Source organism: Podarcis filfolensis (assembly GCF_964270895.1).
Source record: "Podarcis filfolensis genome assembly, chromosome: 3".
In the NCBI taxonomy this organism is placed as follows: Eukaryota; Metazoa; Chordata; class Lepidosauria; order Squamata; family Lacertidae; genus Podarcis; species Podarcis filfolensis.
Window position 1 is genome coordinate 33,504,233 of NC_139606.1, and position 17,054 is coordinate 33,521,286.

The 17,054-nt window shown below is 43.7% G+C and overlaps 1 protein-coding gene across 17 annotated transcripts in view; it reads left to right on the plus strand.

Annotated features, from left to right (window-relative positions):
• Positions 1-17,054, plus strand: part of MLIP (muscular LMNA interacting protein) — a 65,858-nt gene that overhangs the window by 6,568 nt on the left and 42,236 nt on the right. For 9 of the 17 annotated variants that reach the window (XM_083607178.1, XM_083607174.1, XM_083607173.1 and 6 more), the window contains exons 2-4: positions 7,610-7,690; positions 12,205-12,348; positions 14,218-14,568. In XM_083607178.1, coding sequence (XP_083463304.1) covers positions 7,610-7,690; positions 12,205-12,348; positions 14,218-14,568 — 576 coding nt within the window. The remainder of the gene's footprint in view (positions 1-7,609; positions 7,691-12,204; positions 12,349-14,217; positions 14,569-17,054) is intronic. The other 8 variants (XR_014546467.1, XR_014546468.1, XM_083607176.1 and 5 more) reach the window with 1 other exon arrangement.

Below are 17,054 nucleotides of genomic sequence, written 5' to 3' on the forward strand. Positions count from 1 at the left end.
ATGTCATCTGTATGACTCATCAACAGGATAGCATGTTAACCCTCCACCGTAGGGTGTGGTACTCTAAGAATAGTGACAGAACCTGACTCCAGCAACAACAGCTATTACATGACTCTCTCTAGTTGACCGAACTGTCACAGTGGCAGCACTGAGGAGAGAAAGAAGAAGAAAAGACTTGCATATCAATAGTGTATGTGGGGGGACGGGACGAAAAGGAAATACAAAACAGAGCTCTTCCTGTCCGCAGTGGAGAACATTATAATGTTAACTCTATGGCAGTATCCACAGGACCTTGGGAATTATAGTTCTGCACAGAGGGCAAGGAATCTCTAACAGAATTCTTGACATCCTTAGCATTCTGTAAAAAAAGTGAAAGTTGATTAGCTCTTGGCGGGGCAAGTTACTGAGCCTTTTAAAAAAAGTTTTACATATTTTTAAGGAGATTTGCCAAAATCTAGACTTCCAACATCAGTTGCCATACGTCCGGATTTTCCTGGACATTTCAGCGATTTCCGCCCAGACACTGCTTCCGGCTACAGTATTCTGGCTATATCCGGGAAATTCCGGACATAGGGCAACCCTAGTTGAAGTGAAAGATGCCAGAAGAGAAAGCAAGCAGTCAGAGGCTGCTGTCTGGCCAGGCAACCCATCACCACTGGGATCTGGCTAGGCTAGCAGCTGGCTAGAGTGCCAGGCCTGGTTTTAGCCACCCACCGACTGAAGCTGAACCTCTGTTACTGGATCACGAGACATTGCTACAGGCTCAGCAAAATCTCCCAGGACTTGAGGGTGCTTCTCTGTAGTGCCAGCAAGTAAGGACAGACTGCTGGCAGTCCTGGGGGAGGGTGGTAGCAGGTGCCCCTGCTGCCCCTGGTAAATTGGCTTGCCATGACCCTGATAATGCTTCTTTCGCTAAAGAGAGAAATTTGGATATGAAGCAGGGATTTTAAGTGGGTGGGGAGAAACTGAGGACAGAGTGGTGGGGAACTGCAACAAACTTTTGGAGTGTGACTTGCTACTCTGCAGGATACTCCATTCCACCCCAGACCCTGTGATCATCACCTGAGGACCTTCTTTGTTTTCCTCCTCTGAGAAAAGTCTGGAGGGTGGAAACATGAGAGACTTTTCTGAGGTGGTTCCCCACTTGTGGAACACCTCCCCCTCAGGAGGCTTGCTTGGCGCCTTCATTACATATCTTTAGGTGCCGGGCAAAAACATTCCTCTTCTTATCCTTTGGGTAATTAAACAATCCATGGCCTTTAAAACTGAGTTTGTGAGGGGTATTATTTTTGTTTGTTACTATGATATGCATTTATGTGTTCTTATATTGTAAATGACTCTATGATCCTTGGATGAAGGGTGGAAGAGAAACTAATAATAATAATAATAATAATAATAATAATAATAATAATACATAAGGAACAAGCAGGGATTAATGATCTACATTGAGAACAGCTGTCCCTATATATCTTGCTGCCTGAGGCCGTTATCTCACCTTGCTTCATAGATAGGGTGGCCCTGAGTTTAGTTGCCTCTTATACATGGAGTGGGGCATCATATTATCCATTATCAGCAAAATATCTTGGAGATGCTTACTTTTATACACCTTCAGTTGAGACCTAGGGTGCCTCCAAGCATGTGCTCAGCTCCAGAATTTGTTTTCAGGACCAAAACTCATTTCACTCCGTGCTTGGTTTCCCTCTGAGTTGTCTTACTTTTTGGCAAACTCCCCCCCCCCCCGAGGCTTTTGATATTGTTAAATGGATATGAGTAAAACTAAAAATCCACCTCTTGCTGATCTACTGCAAATCACCTCCAAAATCTACCAGTAGATCACAATTTTCCTTCTTCTTAGCCCTGGGAAAGCAGACGGGCTGTTAGAATTAGCATATAAAATGTATTCAGAAATTGGCCGTGGCTTCTTGTGAAAATAATGTTTCCTTGTATATTGATTATCCCTGGAGTACAGCTGGGTTGACTCTAAGCCTGCATGTGAGACAATTACAAAGCCCCCAGCTTTGCCTCCATTTTCAGATGTTAATCTAAAGTTACTCCCTCCCATTTTAATAACTTTTACTGCTGGATTCCAAATTCCTCCTCATTGAATTACAGATTTTATAGTGGCCTATTTAACATCCCTGACACAGCTCACATGATTTTAGAAAATGGCCAGACTGGGGTAGAAAAGAGTAAACAATCTCCAGCGACTCAGCTGTAGAATAATAATAACGTTTTAAATTAGAATCAGTTGGCTACTTTAAACTGAGGAATTGAATGGGCATATGCTTTCCTTTTACATCAGTTCATATTAATGTTTTAAAACTTTCCAAATGTGTTGTTACCCTCTTGCCTCTTGTAAATGAAATAAAAGAGCTACAGAAAGCAGAGGAAAATTTAACAATGTCTCGGTTCAGAGATGCTTTACAGACGAAGTCTCTGATGTACATACACTGTCCCTTACTTACAAGACTACAGTCATATCTCGGAAGTCAAACACCTTGCAAATCAAACATTTTGGCTCCCAAATGTCGCAAACCTGGAAATGAGTGTGAACGTTCTTTGGAACCCAAATGTCTGACACAGGTTCCACAGCTTCCGATTGGCTGCAGGAGAATGCCAAATGGGTGAGCCCTGTGAAGAGGGCAGGTGGCGGTGATGCTGCTGTGGTTGTTAAAGGTGACGGCTCTTTCTAGCACCCAGGATAAACACTGAGCTAAAGCTGTGTGACATTTTCAGCTGAAAATGTTTTTGGTTTCCCACTGGGGCCGTTGTCAATTATTTGTACTAAGTGGATCTATCCCAAAGGGACTAATTACGCTGCTCTTTTCTCAGACATAACTGGTAAATGCAAGTTTGTGGTATTCCCTTGTTATATGTGTAAAGAAAAGGGGAAAAGATGTACCAAAAACTTCGGGAAATAGAAAACAAGCCTTGGAGAGTTAAGTGACAGCTCTCCCGTTGATCTTTCTCTTGTTTCTAAAAGCTCCTTATGATTTGATGTAGGTACTGTGCTGTTAACAGAGGTCATTAAGATAAAGGTCCTGTTCACACGTTCAACCAGATGTGTGGGAAATGCTTGCCGCTGGTGCTGTGTACAACCAACCACATAACTATCTTCCACCTGATTGGCAGCCCTCCAGAAGGGAAGTTGCTGATTGGCTAGGAAAACCATATGTGAGCTGCTCTTCCCACATGGATGCTTTACACACAGAGAGACACAGGAGCAATACTGTGATAGCACTGGTGGAAATAAGCTCCTTCAAGGCTGGGTGAATGCGTGAAGCTGAACAATAAGCTTTCAAAACCTTGGGCTCTCAGCTTCCTTAAAACAGGAATAGAGACTCTATGGCCTTCCAGATGTTGTTGGACAGTAAACTCATTTAAATTATCTGAGGGCATTCTACTCATGGCACCAGACCCTACAGAATATCATAGGGTGGTGATATGAAAATAGTTTTTTTTTTTCCTGCTTTTGTTCCTGTACTATGGAATGCTCTTCCCTCGGCCATGTATAAAATGGCAACCACCATTTGCTTCAGACATCTCGTAGCGATATATCTGTTTGCTCAGGCTTTCCCTGACCTAGAAGATTGAACCATGCTTGAATCCCTTGAATTCCTAATTTGTTTTTATATGCTGTTATGTATGCTGCTGTTTTATTGGTTTTGGGTTGTATTTTTGTTCTAATGACGCCAGTGGTTTTTATATGGCACAATGCTTAGAGATTTGTAAAACATGAAGCGGTTTATCAATGCTTTTAAGTAAAATAAGCATCAGACAATTCACCATACTGGTTGGGGCTGGTGGAAGCTAGAGTCCACAACATCTGGGCAACCAGATGTTTCTTATCCAAGTCCTAAAGGGAGCATTAGCATCCTGTAATCAGCTCCTCATCCCCCAAACCAGTTGCTTGTCTGAATGGAACCAGTAACATTTGACCAATTGGCTCCGGGACACAGCTATTATTTATGATGTTTTTGAAAAGCAGGTAAAACATAGATTTCTAATAAGTGATAGAGCATTAGTCCTTGTCCAGTCCCTGACAGCATCACCAGGTAGGGTTGGAAAACAATTTCGGCCTAAAAAACAGAAGACCTGCTTCCATAAGTGTACTGTAGTCAATACTGAGCTAGGTAGACCAACAGTCTGAATCCGTATAAGGCATTTTCCTGTTTTCTTAAGTAGAGACCTGAGTGAGAACTGTCTCAATGTATTTGAATCAGAGATCTTGTTATAATGCATTTTAAATTGTCTTAGCAATTATGTTATCATAATGGCAATTTTATAAATTTATAAATATATCATGAAGAATAAGATATTCTATTATAGCGTCTTACATTACTTTCAAAACTGCATTTTTCTCTTGTGCAGATTCCCTGAAGCCAGCTAGGCAAGACACTTTAGGGCCATAATTTTAACCATCAGCTTATTTGGGGTCTGGTACACTGTAGCATAATCTTTGTAGAAGTGTTTCGATTTGGAGCAATTTTCTTTAAAAACACCAAAATGACTTTGCTAGGCACTTTTTTTTTTTACTTTACAATCACTTGAGTTTTGTTACAGTAAAGCAGTTTTTTTGTGGCTGACTTCCATTCTGAAGGGCATTCTCAAGCAGTTGGTGCCAGCACCATGCGCCTACACACGAATATTTTAAACCGTTGTTATTCATGCTATACACACAAATTTTTATAGGTCCGCAGCAGCAAAGCAAGAATTCTGTGTCTTAAAAGAAGCAACATTCACTTGCGTTGTCTCCCTCCCTTTCCCCATTGTAGGTAAAATAAAATGTATCCTTTGTAATTTCATATGGTCAGTGCTACAGACTGCTGATGTTCCAAGTATTCACTTAGGCAAAGCTGTGTGCCTTTTCTAGGTAACACGATAATCTGTGTCATTATCTGTAGAGCTGTCATCATGTGCGAGCAACAAGCAGGTGGCACTTGAATCCTTCAGCGGAATAAAAAAATATAATAGAATAGGTTTCAAGACAATGAATCCACTTAGTCCTAGAGGTCTAATGTGGCTTTGGTTATGATATGCCTCCTGATGTTGCTGAACTACAACTCCCATCAGCCCAGACCACAGGCCACAATGGCTGGGATAGATGGATGTTGGAGTCCCAATGCATAGGAATGGCCACTGGGCCACTATCTCTGTCCTAGGAGTAAGTTTAAGAATTAAACGTTGTGGCCTGTTTTATAGGGTTGCCATACATCTGGGACTCGGGTGGCGCTGTGGGTTAAACCACAGAGCCTAGGACTTGCCGATCAGAAGGTCGGTGGTTCGAATCCCCGCGACGGGGTGAGCTCCCGTTGCTCGGTTCCTGCACCTGCCAACCTAGCAGTTCAAAAGCACGTCAAAGTGCAAGTAGATAAATAGGTAGGTAAATGGCATTTCCATGTGCTGCTCTGGTTCGCCAGAAGGGGCTTAGTCATGCTGGCCACATGATCCGGAAGCTGTACGCCAGCTCCCTCAGCCAATAAAGCGAGATGAGCGCCACAATCCCAGAGTCGGCCACAACTGGATCTAATGGTCAGGGGCCACTTTACCTTTACCTATACGTCTGGGAAATCACAGACATGTCCTTGGGGGGGGGCAGCATGCCCATGGGGGGATTTTAAAATTTAAAATGAAATGTCAGGTTTTGGGGGGGGGGTTTATTCATTTTTTTTATTTTTTTTGCTTGGGCTTGGGCTCGGGTGTGGGTGGCGTGGGTTGCTCTGCATGCCACAGAAGCTGCCAACCTGAGCCAGAAAAAGAGGTGCATGGGTTCAGTGGCCCCGTGTGCCTTTTCCCTGGCTCAGGCCAGCAGCGCCTCGGGCTGCCATCTTTTTTGCTCTTCAAGATATGGCAACCCTACTGTTTGGAACCCCAGCATAGGATTTTACCATTTGCAATAAAGTGCTCCTGATCTTCTTTGAAAATCAATGCATCCATCATTTTCTTTTAAACTGTCACCTCTTAAATTATATCCAATTGAATGACGATAACTTATTTTCCCCAGTGAAATGTTCAGAAATCTATCTTCCTCATCTCATAGGATGCTTAAGTGCTTTTACAAAATTATCCATAAAACCTTCTGGTTGAACAAACAAATAAATGAATTTCTGTTGAATTTCTGCATTGTAAAAGTTCTAACATCTATTCTCTTCTCTCATTTTGCTATTCTGAAGTATTTTCCATTATAGGTAAAATGCATTCTTAGTAGTTCAGTATGATAAATGACTTTTTGATGTTTCAAATAGTCACTTAGGCAAAGTGCCTAGCTTTTTTAGGTAACACAATATTCTGTCTCATTGCAGAGCTGCTACGTGCAAGCAGTGAGCAGGTAGAACTTTAATATTTCAAAAAATTGAAAGGAAATAAAAGGATAGATTTTAAAACTTTCACAATACAGAACATTCAAGTGCTGTCTAAGTATGTTTCATTCGATTTATTTGTTCACCAGAATTTTTTTATGGATAACTCTGTGAAAGCCCTTAAGCCTTCTATGGAATGAAATATGTCAATTGCTGAATATTTAAACCAAGAAAGATAGGTTAGCATCATTCAATGGGATACAATTTAAGAAGCAATACTTAAAAAGAAAACCATTTTTGCACTATCTTGCAAAGATAATCATAAGCGCCTTATTGCAAATGTTAAAAGAGAGGACTACAAAATACTGGGATTAAAACAGGACACAACTTTCATTTGACTCCAAAACTTATTACTGTGGCTCTTTAGATATTGTTGTCTCCAATTCCAATCACTCCCTGCTATCATAGCCTGTGGTCTGGGATGATGGGAAAAAGAAGAGTTTGGATGTGATATCCCTTTTTATCACTACCCTAAGGAGTCTCAAAGCGGCTAACAATCTCCTTTCCCTTCCTCCCCCACAACAAACACTTTGTGAGGTGAGTGAGGCTGAAAGACTTCAGAGAAGTGTGACTAGGCCAAGGTCACCCAGCAGCTGCATGTGGAGGAGCGGAGAAGCGAACCCAGCTTAGCAGATTACAAGTCCACCGCTCTTTACCACTACACCACACTGGGAGTTCAACAACATCAGGAGGGACACCATAACCAAAGCTACACAGTGGCGTAGCGTGGGTTGTCAGCACCCGGGGCAAGGCAAGTAATTTGCGCCCCCTAACCCGTGGATTTGCGCTCCCTAACCCTAACCCCCAGATGTTGTGCCCGGTGCGGCCGGCCCCCCCTGCACCCCCCACACTACGCCACTGAAGCCACATCAAACCTCCAGGAATAAGTGGATTCATTGTATTCTATATAATGGATCCAGCATATTTAATATTGGGAAAATAAAGGTTTTAATTATCTTAACAGTTTCATATAAATATCTTGCCCAGTGAAAATCTTTTGCTGACACCTCTGGCCCATGACTTTAGGAAGCAGCCATTTTGCCTTTAACAATGTCACATTTTAGCAACTGGATGTAGCTGAACAAGCTGAGCCTTTGTGTCCCAAATTCTTCCTATGCCCACACAAACTGCCTACTCCTAGAATATCCCATTAATGGAATCTCTAGCTAGAAATATATTAATTCCCTAAGACACAGGCATAAATCTACAGCATTATTTTATTTGGTTTCCCCCCTCCCTCTTGTAAATAGCAACCCATACAACATGGAGAACCGACTGAGGCAAGAAATGTGAGAGACAGTTCCTCCTTTAATTTCCTTTACAGAGAACAGGTATGAAGTCTTTTGGATGTAATGGATGTACAGTATATTTTAAAAACATTCTAGGACTTGAACACTGCTGTAGGTATAATACTGTTCTGCTAGGATGTTAAATTTTTAAATCATTGTATTGGTACTCCTGGTATAAATGTTTCATGTTTAATATTAAAATCCCCATAGCATAGCTAGAGGAAGCAAGCCCCTTTTGAACTCACACTGGTTTGCTTCCAGGTAGATAGGCTTAAGATGAGGCTTTAAATGTTGTGCTGGTTTTATGCAGTCAAAAGAGGTGGGTTCTGAAGACAGATTGTTATTTTGGATGCCTGTTCACATGCTACCCATTTGCAGATGCAGATAAGTCCGTTCACCCCTTTTGGTGCAGCAGCATTGCAGGATGGCAAAGGCTTTACTGGGGCCTTGAGGGGGGAACTGGAACAGTGGTGCCCTTCCCAATAAGCGGTGGGGGCTTATCAGGAACTGGATCCTGGCCTGCACCCAGCTTTGGCTAATGGGGATGCAGGCTGGGGACTTGGGCTGTGCCAGGGGGCAGAGCCGACGGAGCAGGTAGGCTTCCTTCGGATCTGCCCCTTGCCCATTTAAGCAGTCCACACCTGGGGCACTACCTGTTTGTTCCTTTGCCGGATTTTTTCCCCTGCCCACCCACCCTCAGTTTAAGCTTATAGTCAATGACTTTGCTGTGGCTACGGTGGTCGCCGTTCTTTAAGGGGGCCAGGTAGGAATTTCCCCACTGGGCTAATTGCCACTGACCCAGTGGTTTTGCCTACCTCATAGCAATTGTCACAACTGGTTGAGCATTGGGGCAATCCTTTGTTTTGGATGCAGGGGAGGTTGTAGTTTCCGCCTGCCCCTCCATCCAAATGCTGGGGTATACCGTTAAAGGGATATGGGGGGAGTGGCCATGTCTGTGTGCCCGGGGGAGAGGGCAGGGCCGAAGGCCCTCCCTCAGACGGTGGTTCCTGAGGGGGGGTCACCCTATTTGATGTAAGTCTTAGGAACCCCCATCTGGATTGACCACATCTCACTTCCGGCGGGTGGGCTGGAAGTATTTTGATTGCCCCATGCCCAAGCCAAGCCTCTTTCATCTGTATTCAATAAAGTTGTGGCCTGTTTTGACCCCAAACCCAGCCTCATTCGTCTCTTATTTGCATGGGTTGGGGTAGGGGAACCTGATGCCTGGTCCTGCAAAGCGACTCCTTTTGCTCCTCATCTAGCATGGAAGCGCACACCCAGTGAGCATCTGAAAGAGGGAGGGAAGCCTCTGTGGTGACTACGCGGGGCCAAATATGTGGACTGCAAAACTTAAACTGATTCCCTATATCTGTGCCACGTGTTGCTGACTAGAACACCCTGCAATTCCGGATGGTGAGGCTTTGGGAAAACTTCTTCATGCTCCAGATAACCCCAAATGAGAGTGATCTGAATGGACCCGTAAAAATGTAAAATTGTAGCATGTGGGCCTGATAGATCTGTGAAATCTTTAGCTTGGTGCCCTCCAAGTGACTGACAGCTGTCAGCCATTGGTACTTTCCCAGAGGAGTGTGTCGAATCAACGTCTTGCAGTACTAAGCAGTACCGAACTCACTCTCCCGCCTTTTCTGCCTGTATCCCTGACACTTTGAGATTAACATCTCACGCTGATGGGTGACATGGGTTTATGTCTATGTACACGCTACCAGCTTAAAACACAGCTAGGTGGTTCTTTTTCTCAATTCAAATCAGTAATAATAATTTTTTATTTATATGCTGCCCATCTGACTGACTTGCCCCGACCACTCTGGGTGGCAGTATGTGCACGGCCTATATCTCAAGAAATGTGGTGTTCTCTAATTTACCACAAGACTGCTATTGAGTTCCCCCGTGTTTACAAATTTGTGATAGACTGTTGCCACACATGTCCTGCCCCAGATTTTTTTTTACCAGCTGCTATGGAGGCCAGGCATTTTTATTGCTTTCTGTACACAGACAAGCAAACACAAGAATTATATAATATCTGTGGGACAACTCTCGCCACATAATTAGTGGTTAGAAGGACTCAGTTTCAGTATAACACATCTTGAAAGTCTGTGGGTGGCCTATAATCAGCAGTTCTTTTCATGAAAAGTTTCTCGATCATGTTGAGTATTAAAAAAATTAAAAAACCAGTTTTGGGCCATAGAGTATTCTTCTGCTAAACTGCATAGGAATGTTGAGTTGGCTCTGGCTATGTAACCTCAACTGTAAAACTGCATTCTTTTTACAAGGTAATGAAAGCATCTAACTGAAGGCTTTATTTGCTGAGGGAGAGCTTGGCTTAACATTTTCCAATATGCCAGTGGTTAAACTGATGAGATACTTTAAAATGAGTCATATGTCTCTCTTGTAAAATGGTGCTGCTAATTGCAAAAGCATGGAGTGAATCCTTTCTATCTGTTTAGTGTGCTTATAAAACGGAGTATTCCCACTGGAAGCATAAATGCTGATCTGATTATGGCACCACCCCCACAATTGAAACTTTACATTGACTAGTAAAATCCTGTGGTGTGTGCTGCAGGAAAAGTGGGGGGGGGGGGGAGAGAGAGAGAGATAAAAAGAAAGTATTGTGGACTGCTTGAACTGTTCCATCTCCATTTACTTGCTTTTCTACCTATGCTTCTAAAAGACAGACGAACAGCAACAAAAACAAACCATTACTTTTCCAGTTCACATTAATAATAATAATAATAATAATAATAATAATAATAATAATAATAATTTATTTATACCCCGCCCATCTGGCTGAGTTTCCTCAGCCACTCTGGGCGGCTTCCAATCAAGTGTTAAAAACAGTACAGCGTTAAATATTAAAAACTTCCCTGAACAGGGCTGCCTTCAGATGTCTTTTAAAGATAGGATAGCTGCTTATTTCCTTCACATCTGAAGGGAGGGTGTTCCACAGGGTGGGTGCCACTACCGAGAAGGCCCTCTGTCTGGTTCCCTGTAACCTCACTTCTCGCAATGAGGGAACCGCCAGAAGGTCCTTGGCGCTGGATCTCAGTGTCTGGGCTGAACGATGGGGGTGGAGACGCTGCTTCAGGTATACAGGACCGAGGCCGTTTAGGGGTTTAAAGGTCAGCACCAACACTTTGAATTGTGCTCAGAAACGTACTGGGAGCCAATGCAGATCTCTCAGAACCGGTGTTATGTGGTCCCAGCGGCTACTCCCAGTCACCAGTCTAGCTGCCGCACATGGCAGGAGCTTGGGGAAAACATAGTTTCCCAGGCAAGGTATTCCTATTACAAGAGTATAAGGAAAGCAAAGGAGGGCAAACAAGAAGATCAAGGGCATGGAAACCAAGCCTTATGAGGAATGGTTGAGGGAGCTGGGTATGTTTAACTTGGAAAAGAGGAGGCTGAGAGGAGATATGACTCCCAGTGGCGAAGCTGCATGCTCCGCTACTGGGGGTAGGGAGCAGGCGGGGTGTGTGGCTGGCACCCTCTGGGGGGCATGACGTGTGCCCCAGGGGTGTGACACACCACCCACAGGGGCATGGCGCACATCCCAGGGGCGTGGTACGCCAACCAAAAGGGCATGGCGTGCATTCTGGGGGTATGACACGCTGCTTGTGGGGGCATGGCGCCCAGCGGGCGGGGGTGTGTGTGTGCACAGCGCATGTCCGGGGGGGGGGGGGCTACACGATGGCACCCTACTGGAATAGTGGTGCCGGGGGTGGTCCGCTTCCTCCGCACTCCCGTTCCTCTGCCAGTGAGGACACCTATCTTCAAATATCTCAAGGGCTGTCACATGGAAGATGGAACAAACTTGTTTTCTCCTGCTCCAGAGAGTAGGACATGAATCTATGGATTCAAGTTACAAGAAAGGAGATTCCAACTAAACATCAGGAAAAACATTCTGACAGGAAGAGCTGTTTGACAGTGGAATGGACTCCCTCATGATTTTTGTGGGCTTGTTTTCCAGGCTGATTCTTTGAAACCCTGAATCTAACTTTTTAAAACACTGAGGGCTTATCCACGGTTACCTTTCCCTCACTCTTTCCAGGCAGAGGTCTGCACTGATGCTCCATGTCCAAGCATTTGTTCTGTATGTTTTGCTTTTGCCATGAGCTTTCCCTGAAAAACCCCACACTCTTTTAAGATGAATTGGAGCAAACATCAAATCAGGTTTTCCAAGAGTTGCCATTTGCTCCAATTGAGCTTTAAAGAGCAGGTTTTCAAAAGGGGAGGGCTTGAACATGGACTTCTAAATTGTGGACCAAGTCTGGAAAGAACAGAGGAAAAGTGTGGATAAGGCCTGAGTCAGCAAGGGCAAATTCAACCTGGGTTGACTAGGAAAAGCTGATATAGATGAGAAAATATGAACAGTAAAATAGTCAGAAGAGATGATCCTCACTCCAGTTTGTCAGAGAAAATATTGACCTGAAGTTAGGTCCAGTGAAATGACTGCAAAGTGGTTCAGACATGGTAATGCAGCATTACTATATGTTCTTTGTTAAATATGCTCTTCACATGCAAATATATATATTTTGTAGGTTCCTTCTGAATCTGAATTTCTGAGGTTCACTTTTGTTCCTTCGTTTGGAAGGCTTCCAACTCAGTTCTACATCACCGATGCCACAACATTTCTTGCAGAGGGACTTGTGGATAGAAACTCTCGAGAAATTACTGGGCACAAGGTAGGGTTTTTTTCTTTTTTATATTTTCATACTGATTTATGTTTTTGCAGAGACAGTCTTTCAAACTGTCTTGAAATAGGTTGGCTGCCATCTGCCTAGGTCCTCTTTGCTTGTAATCTTTACTGTTTACAAGCAATATCAACTGTTGTTATTTTCAGGTTGGATTCACTCACATGCCAGCAAACCTAGTTTTGTAATTAAAGTTTATTTGGTGCTGTAGTGCAACAGGCCCACTTTCTGAAACCCCCCCCCCCCAAAAAAAACTGGACATTTTGTGAAAAGCAAACAGGTGGGGAAATGTACTGCAAAGTGTAGGATAACTGTGATTGATTTAATGTCAAAAAACATCTCCATAATCAAATCAGATGAATGCTCAATAAATCATGGAAGTCATCTAACCTTCGCCACAAACTTTGTGCAAACAAATTATGACAAAATGCTCAACTTGTGGGTTTCCTGGAAGTGATCTTTATGTCAGCACTGCATTAATGTTTGAACCTTCTTGAAAAATGTTTTTAGCTTTGGCAGCATTATAGCTGTCCTTTGTTCTTCATCACACCTTGATGACATCACAACCAGCCAGGAGGGATAGGTAAGGCCTACCCATTTCAGCCCACCTTTGGGAAGCATATCCAGCTCGTAAATTCATTGGCAACCAGTCACCTGTACTCTCTTTAGTCTTGCAAAGAGATGCTTAACAGACTGGGCTAGAGCCACTAATTTAACAGAGACAGGTTTGACCATTTGGGCATCCTCATTTTCTACAGAACCCTGTTTTACAGATATAAAGCCATAGGCTAATCCATACTAATCCCAATCCTATAGCAATGTTCTGTAAGTATGCTCTGCTGGATTAAGCAGAATGTCTTTCCAATCATGTCTTCAGTTGTGCCCTTTAAATCCCCAATGGAGGTGACCTTAAGGAGTGCCGACTCTGTTTCCCCAAGCCAATGTGTTTACACAAGAAGTTCCTAGGAGGCATTCCTGAATGAGCACAATGTGTACTAGGGTTAAGTGTACAGTCCTTAAGAGCTATTCCCTTGTGGGGTCCTACCTTGTGAAACAAGCTAAGACATTGTATTTGTTGTTTAAAATACATGGTGCCTTGTTGGGGACAGCCTCCAGTCTCTCATTCAGGAGCCACAGCAAAGCTGTTTCTGGCATTTGAGGGGTTAATGGCCAAAATCTGCAGGACCACTGAATGGGTCCCTGTAACAAAACAATGATGCTTTGTACTAAAATGCCCACCCTTAACAAGTACAGTCAAGCTCCCTGACTGCAAATTCTTTTGTTTTGTCTGCTCAGAGAGTGTCCTGGTTTTGAAGTCCTTTTGTGGCTTCAATGTCTATATGGGGCTTTGCCCCAGATTTTTCCCTCTGAGGAGCGTGGGAGCCAGTCTTTTGGTTTCGTGCAGCCCACAGCCAGAACCCAGTCTCCACCGTGCCTGCTTTAAAGGGGTCTCATAGTCCATTCTGCTCGAATGCACCTGCCTCCACCCCAGTTCCTTTATTGCTCCTAATAAAATGTGAACGATTTCTTCTGGAGTCTACCCCCCTCACTGTTTTGGTGCTGCTTGAAAGTGACAAGTGTCTTCCCTTGTTTCAGGCCACATTTATGGGAAAGTGTGTTGAGGGAAGAGGGAAGTCGCCAACAGTGGAAAGCTCATTATGTAAACAATACAAGCCCCACTTTCTTTGTCTGTGCCTCTCCCCATCTTTTCTGGTGCCTGAGACGTTGGACATTTTTTCCAATGCACTGTACCATTAGCTTGTAGTACAAATTCTTAATTATTTGGCTGGTAAGGAAAACGAGCTTATGAAAGTAAAACAATTGACCCAAGTCTGGTTTGTTTTTGTTATTTTACAATAGGCCAAAGCAGTTCCTGGAGATCAGGTCGTAGGAAGTGGAAACGAGGGAAACGGAGGCTTTGCCAGTTGCACAAACAGTCGCCACAAACTTTTCCAGGCCAAAGATCACAAGGCAAGCAGAGGGGAAATGGAAGGGGATGACCTTTTCAAAGCTGAATTTGTCTTCATTACGGATTCGGATGAGGACAAAAACACTCCACTAGGCAACGGATATGGACATGGAAGATCTAAGGGTCTGGATGCATCCTGTTTGTCTCCAAGTGGCGAATCCAGAGGACATCCGACAGCCCCACAGTTACCACTGCACACTGAGATCTCTTACAGTTCTGTCAGCCAACAGAAACAGTCTCAGGTATCTTGTTTTCCTAATTGTGAGCATGCATGGGAAAGGAAATATTGCCATCTCTATGAAAACCTGTCTGTTTGTACTATACTTGGTTAGACTTGCTGTTTATTCGTTAACCTGCTCAGTTACGAATTAGTCCCTCATATTGCCTTCCATGGCTGAGAGAAGTTGCTTGTCTAGTGGAGAAGATTGATGTGGTGGTGGAAAAAGCTCATGGCACTGCAACATTTTTTGTACTTTCAATGACACGTGGCAGTTATGGCAAATGGGAGTAGTCCAGCCTTCCCCAAGCTGGTATCCTTCAGGTGTTTTGGGCACCCATCAGCCCCTGCCAGCATGGCCAGAGATGGTAGGATTTATAGTCCATAATATCTGGAAATCACCACTTTGGAGAAGGTTGGTGTAGACTGTTACTATACTACTTCACCTAATGATGGCTGAAACAACACTTAACCTGAGCACACATTCTACTTAGGACTACTTTACACAGAACAAAAATCCTTTCTCTCTCTATATATATATTTGGGTAGGGGCCATTAAGGAAACAAAGGAAGGGAAGGGCTGTTGCTCAGTAGCACAGCACAGGCTTTCTATCCCACAGATCCCAGGCTCAATCTCTGCCATTTCTAGGAAACTCTGGTAAAGATTCCTATCTGAAACACTCCAGAGCCACTACCACTCAGTGTAGACTGTGCATGATGGACCAGTATAAGGCAGCTTCGTAATTCATTTTGACGTAGGAAATTGCAACTCTCTTGCATGCGGATCATCATGTGTAAATTGCTTCCTAGTGTGTGCAAACAAAAAATTCACATGACTTATTTGAATATAAGATTTGCTGGCATTCTGTGTAGGCATTGAGTGAAGTGTGAAGCATTCTACAGATCAATGAACAACTGTGACTGCTTTTAGTCTCACAGTATTACTCTGAAGCAGCCAGAACTATTCAGTGGACCAAGCAGTCTGGGAATGTCATCAACAAAACTAACTTTTGCTGATAATCATGGGCTGGATCCAGTGGTTCCCTTCCTCTAGTGGAAGAAGCTGGATCCAGTACCAAATCTCCAGGCTTCTTCATACGTTATGTTTTTTAGATTGCTGTACACCTACGTTTATTTTTAACTGTAGACATGAAATGGTAAACGATGAATGTGGGAAGCATGTGTTGGTAAACACGGGGACTGTATTAACCATACACACTTGTTTCAGAGCTGAGATTGGCTGCAGATCTGTCTCAAATCCATTTGGGGGGGGCTGCCTAACTTGTGGCACTGTAACATGTAAAATAAAGATTTTGAGGGGGTGGGGAATGTTTCAAATGTAGTTAGTAGACTCGTACCTTATCTGCTTTGAGATATATGTGTAAAGATTGCTTCCTATAGACCAGGACTCTTGCATCTTGTGTCTACTTTGTTTTTTGTTTTCGTTTTTTGGAAACCTGAGGTTCATCATTGAGAGCTGGGTGCAAAATTGGGGCTCAGCTGAGCAAACATACAGTAAGAATTAAAGGACAGGGTGCTTCTGAACACATGTCCAAGCCAAGATTTGTGATCAGCACCAGAACCAAGTGTACAATCTCTCTCTCTCTCTCTCTCTCTCTCTCTCTCTCTCTCTCTCTCTCTTTCTCTTTCTCTTTCTCTTTCTCTTTCTCTTTCTCTCATCCACACCCACACACACACCCACACACACACCTTTCCTGGTTGCCCCTTTAAAATTCATTTTTCAACAACATAATTTAGGAGCAGAACAGCTTTGTGGTTGTTCCTAATGTCAAAAACTCTTGCTGATTTACTGAAAATCAATACCCCTCACCACCCCAGTTAAAGGCCATAGGTTGTTTAAATAATTAAAGGCCTGGGAGAAGATAAATGTTCTTGCCTGGTGCCTAAAGATATGCAATGAAGGCACCAGGTGAGACTCCCTGTGGAGAGCATTCCGCAAGTGGGGACCACCACAGGCCTCTTGTGGAGGAGGCACACAAAGAAGGGCCTCCGGTGATGATCACTGGGTCCAGGGTTAGTTCATATGGGAAGAGGTGGTCCTTAAGGTGTTACGGTTCTGAGCTGTTTAAGACTTTCTATGTCAAAAACAGCACTTTGAATTGGGCCCAGAAATTAATTGGCAGCCAGTGCCATTGGGCCAGGATAGGCGTCATATGCTCAAACCGTCTTTCAACAGTGAGCAACCTGCCCACTGAATTCTGCACCAAACTATCTTCAGATGCAACCCCACGTTTAACGCAGTAATCTAGCCTATAGTAGAGCATAGATGACAATAGGTAGGCTGTCCCTGTCCAGACAGGGGTGCAGCTGGGCCACCAACCAAAGCTGATGGAAGGCACTCTGCACCACGGAGGCCACCGGAGCCACATGCAACACAAATGGACCCAGGCATACCCACAAGCTGCACATCCACTCCTTTTAGTATTATTCAGCTGCACTTTACCTGGAGTCATTCTTAAATGTATAAAATGCTGCTTATATTGTGCTCAG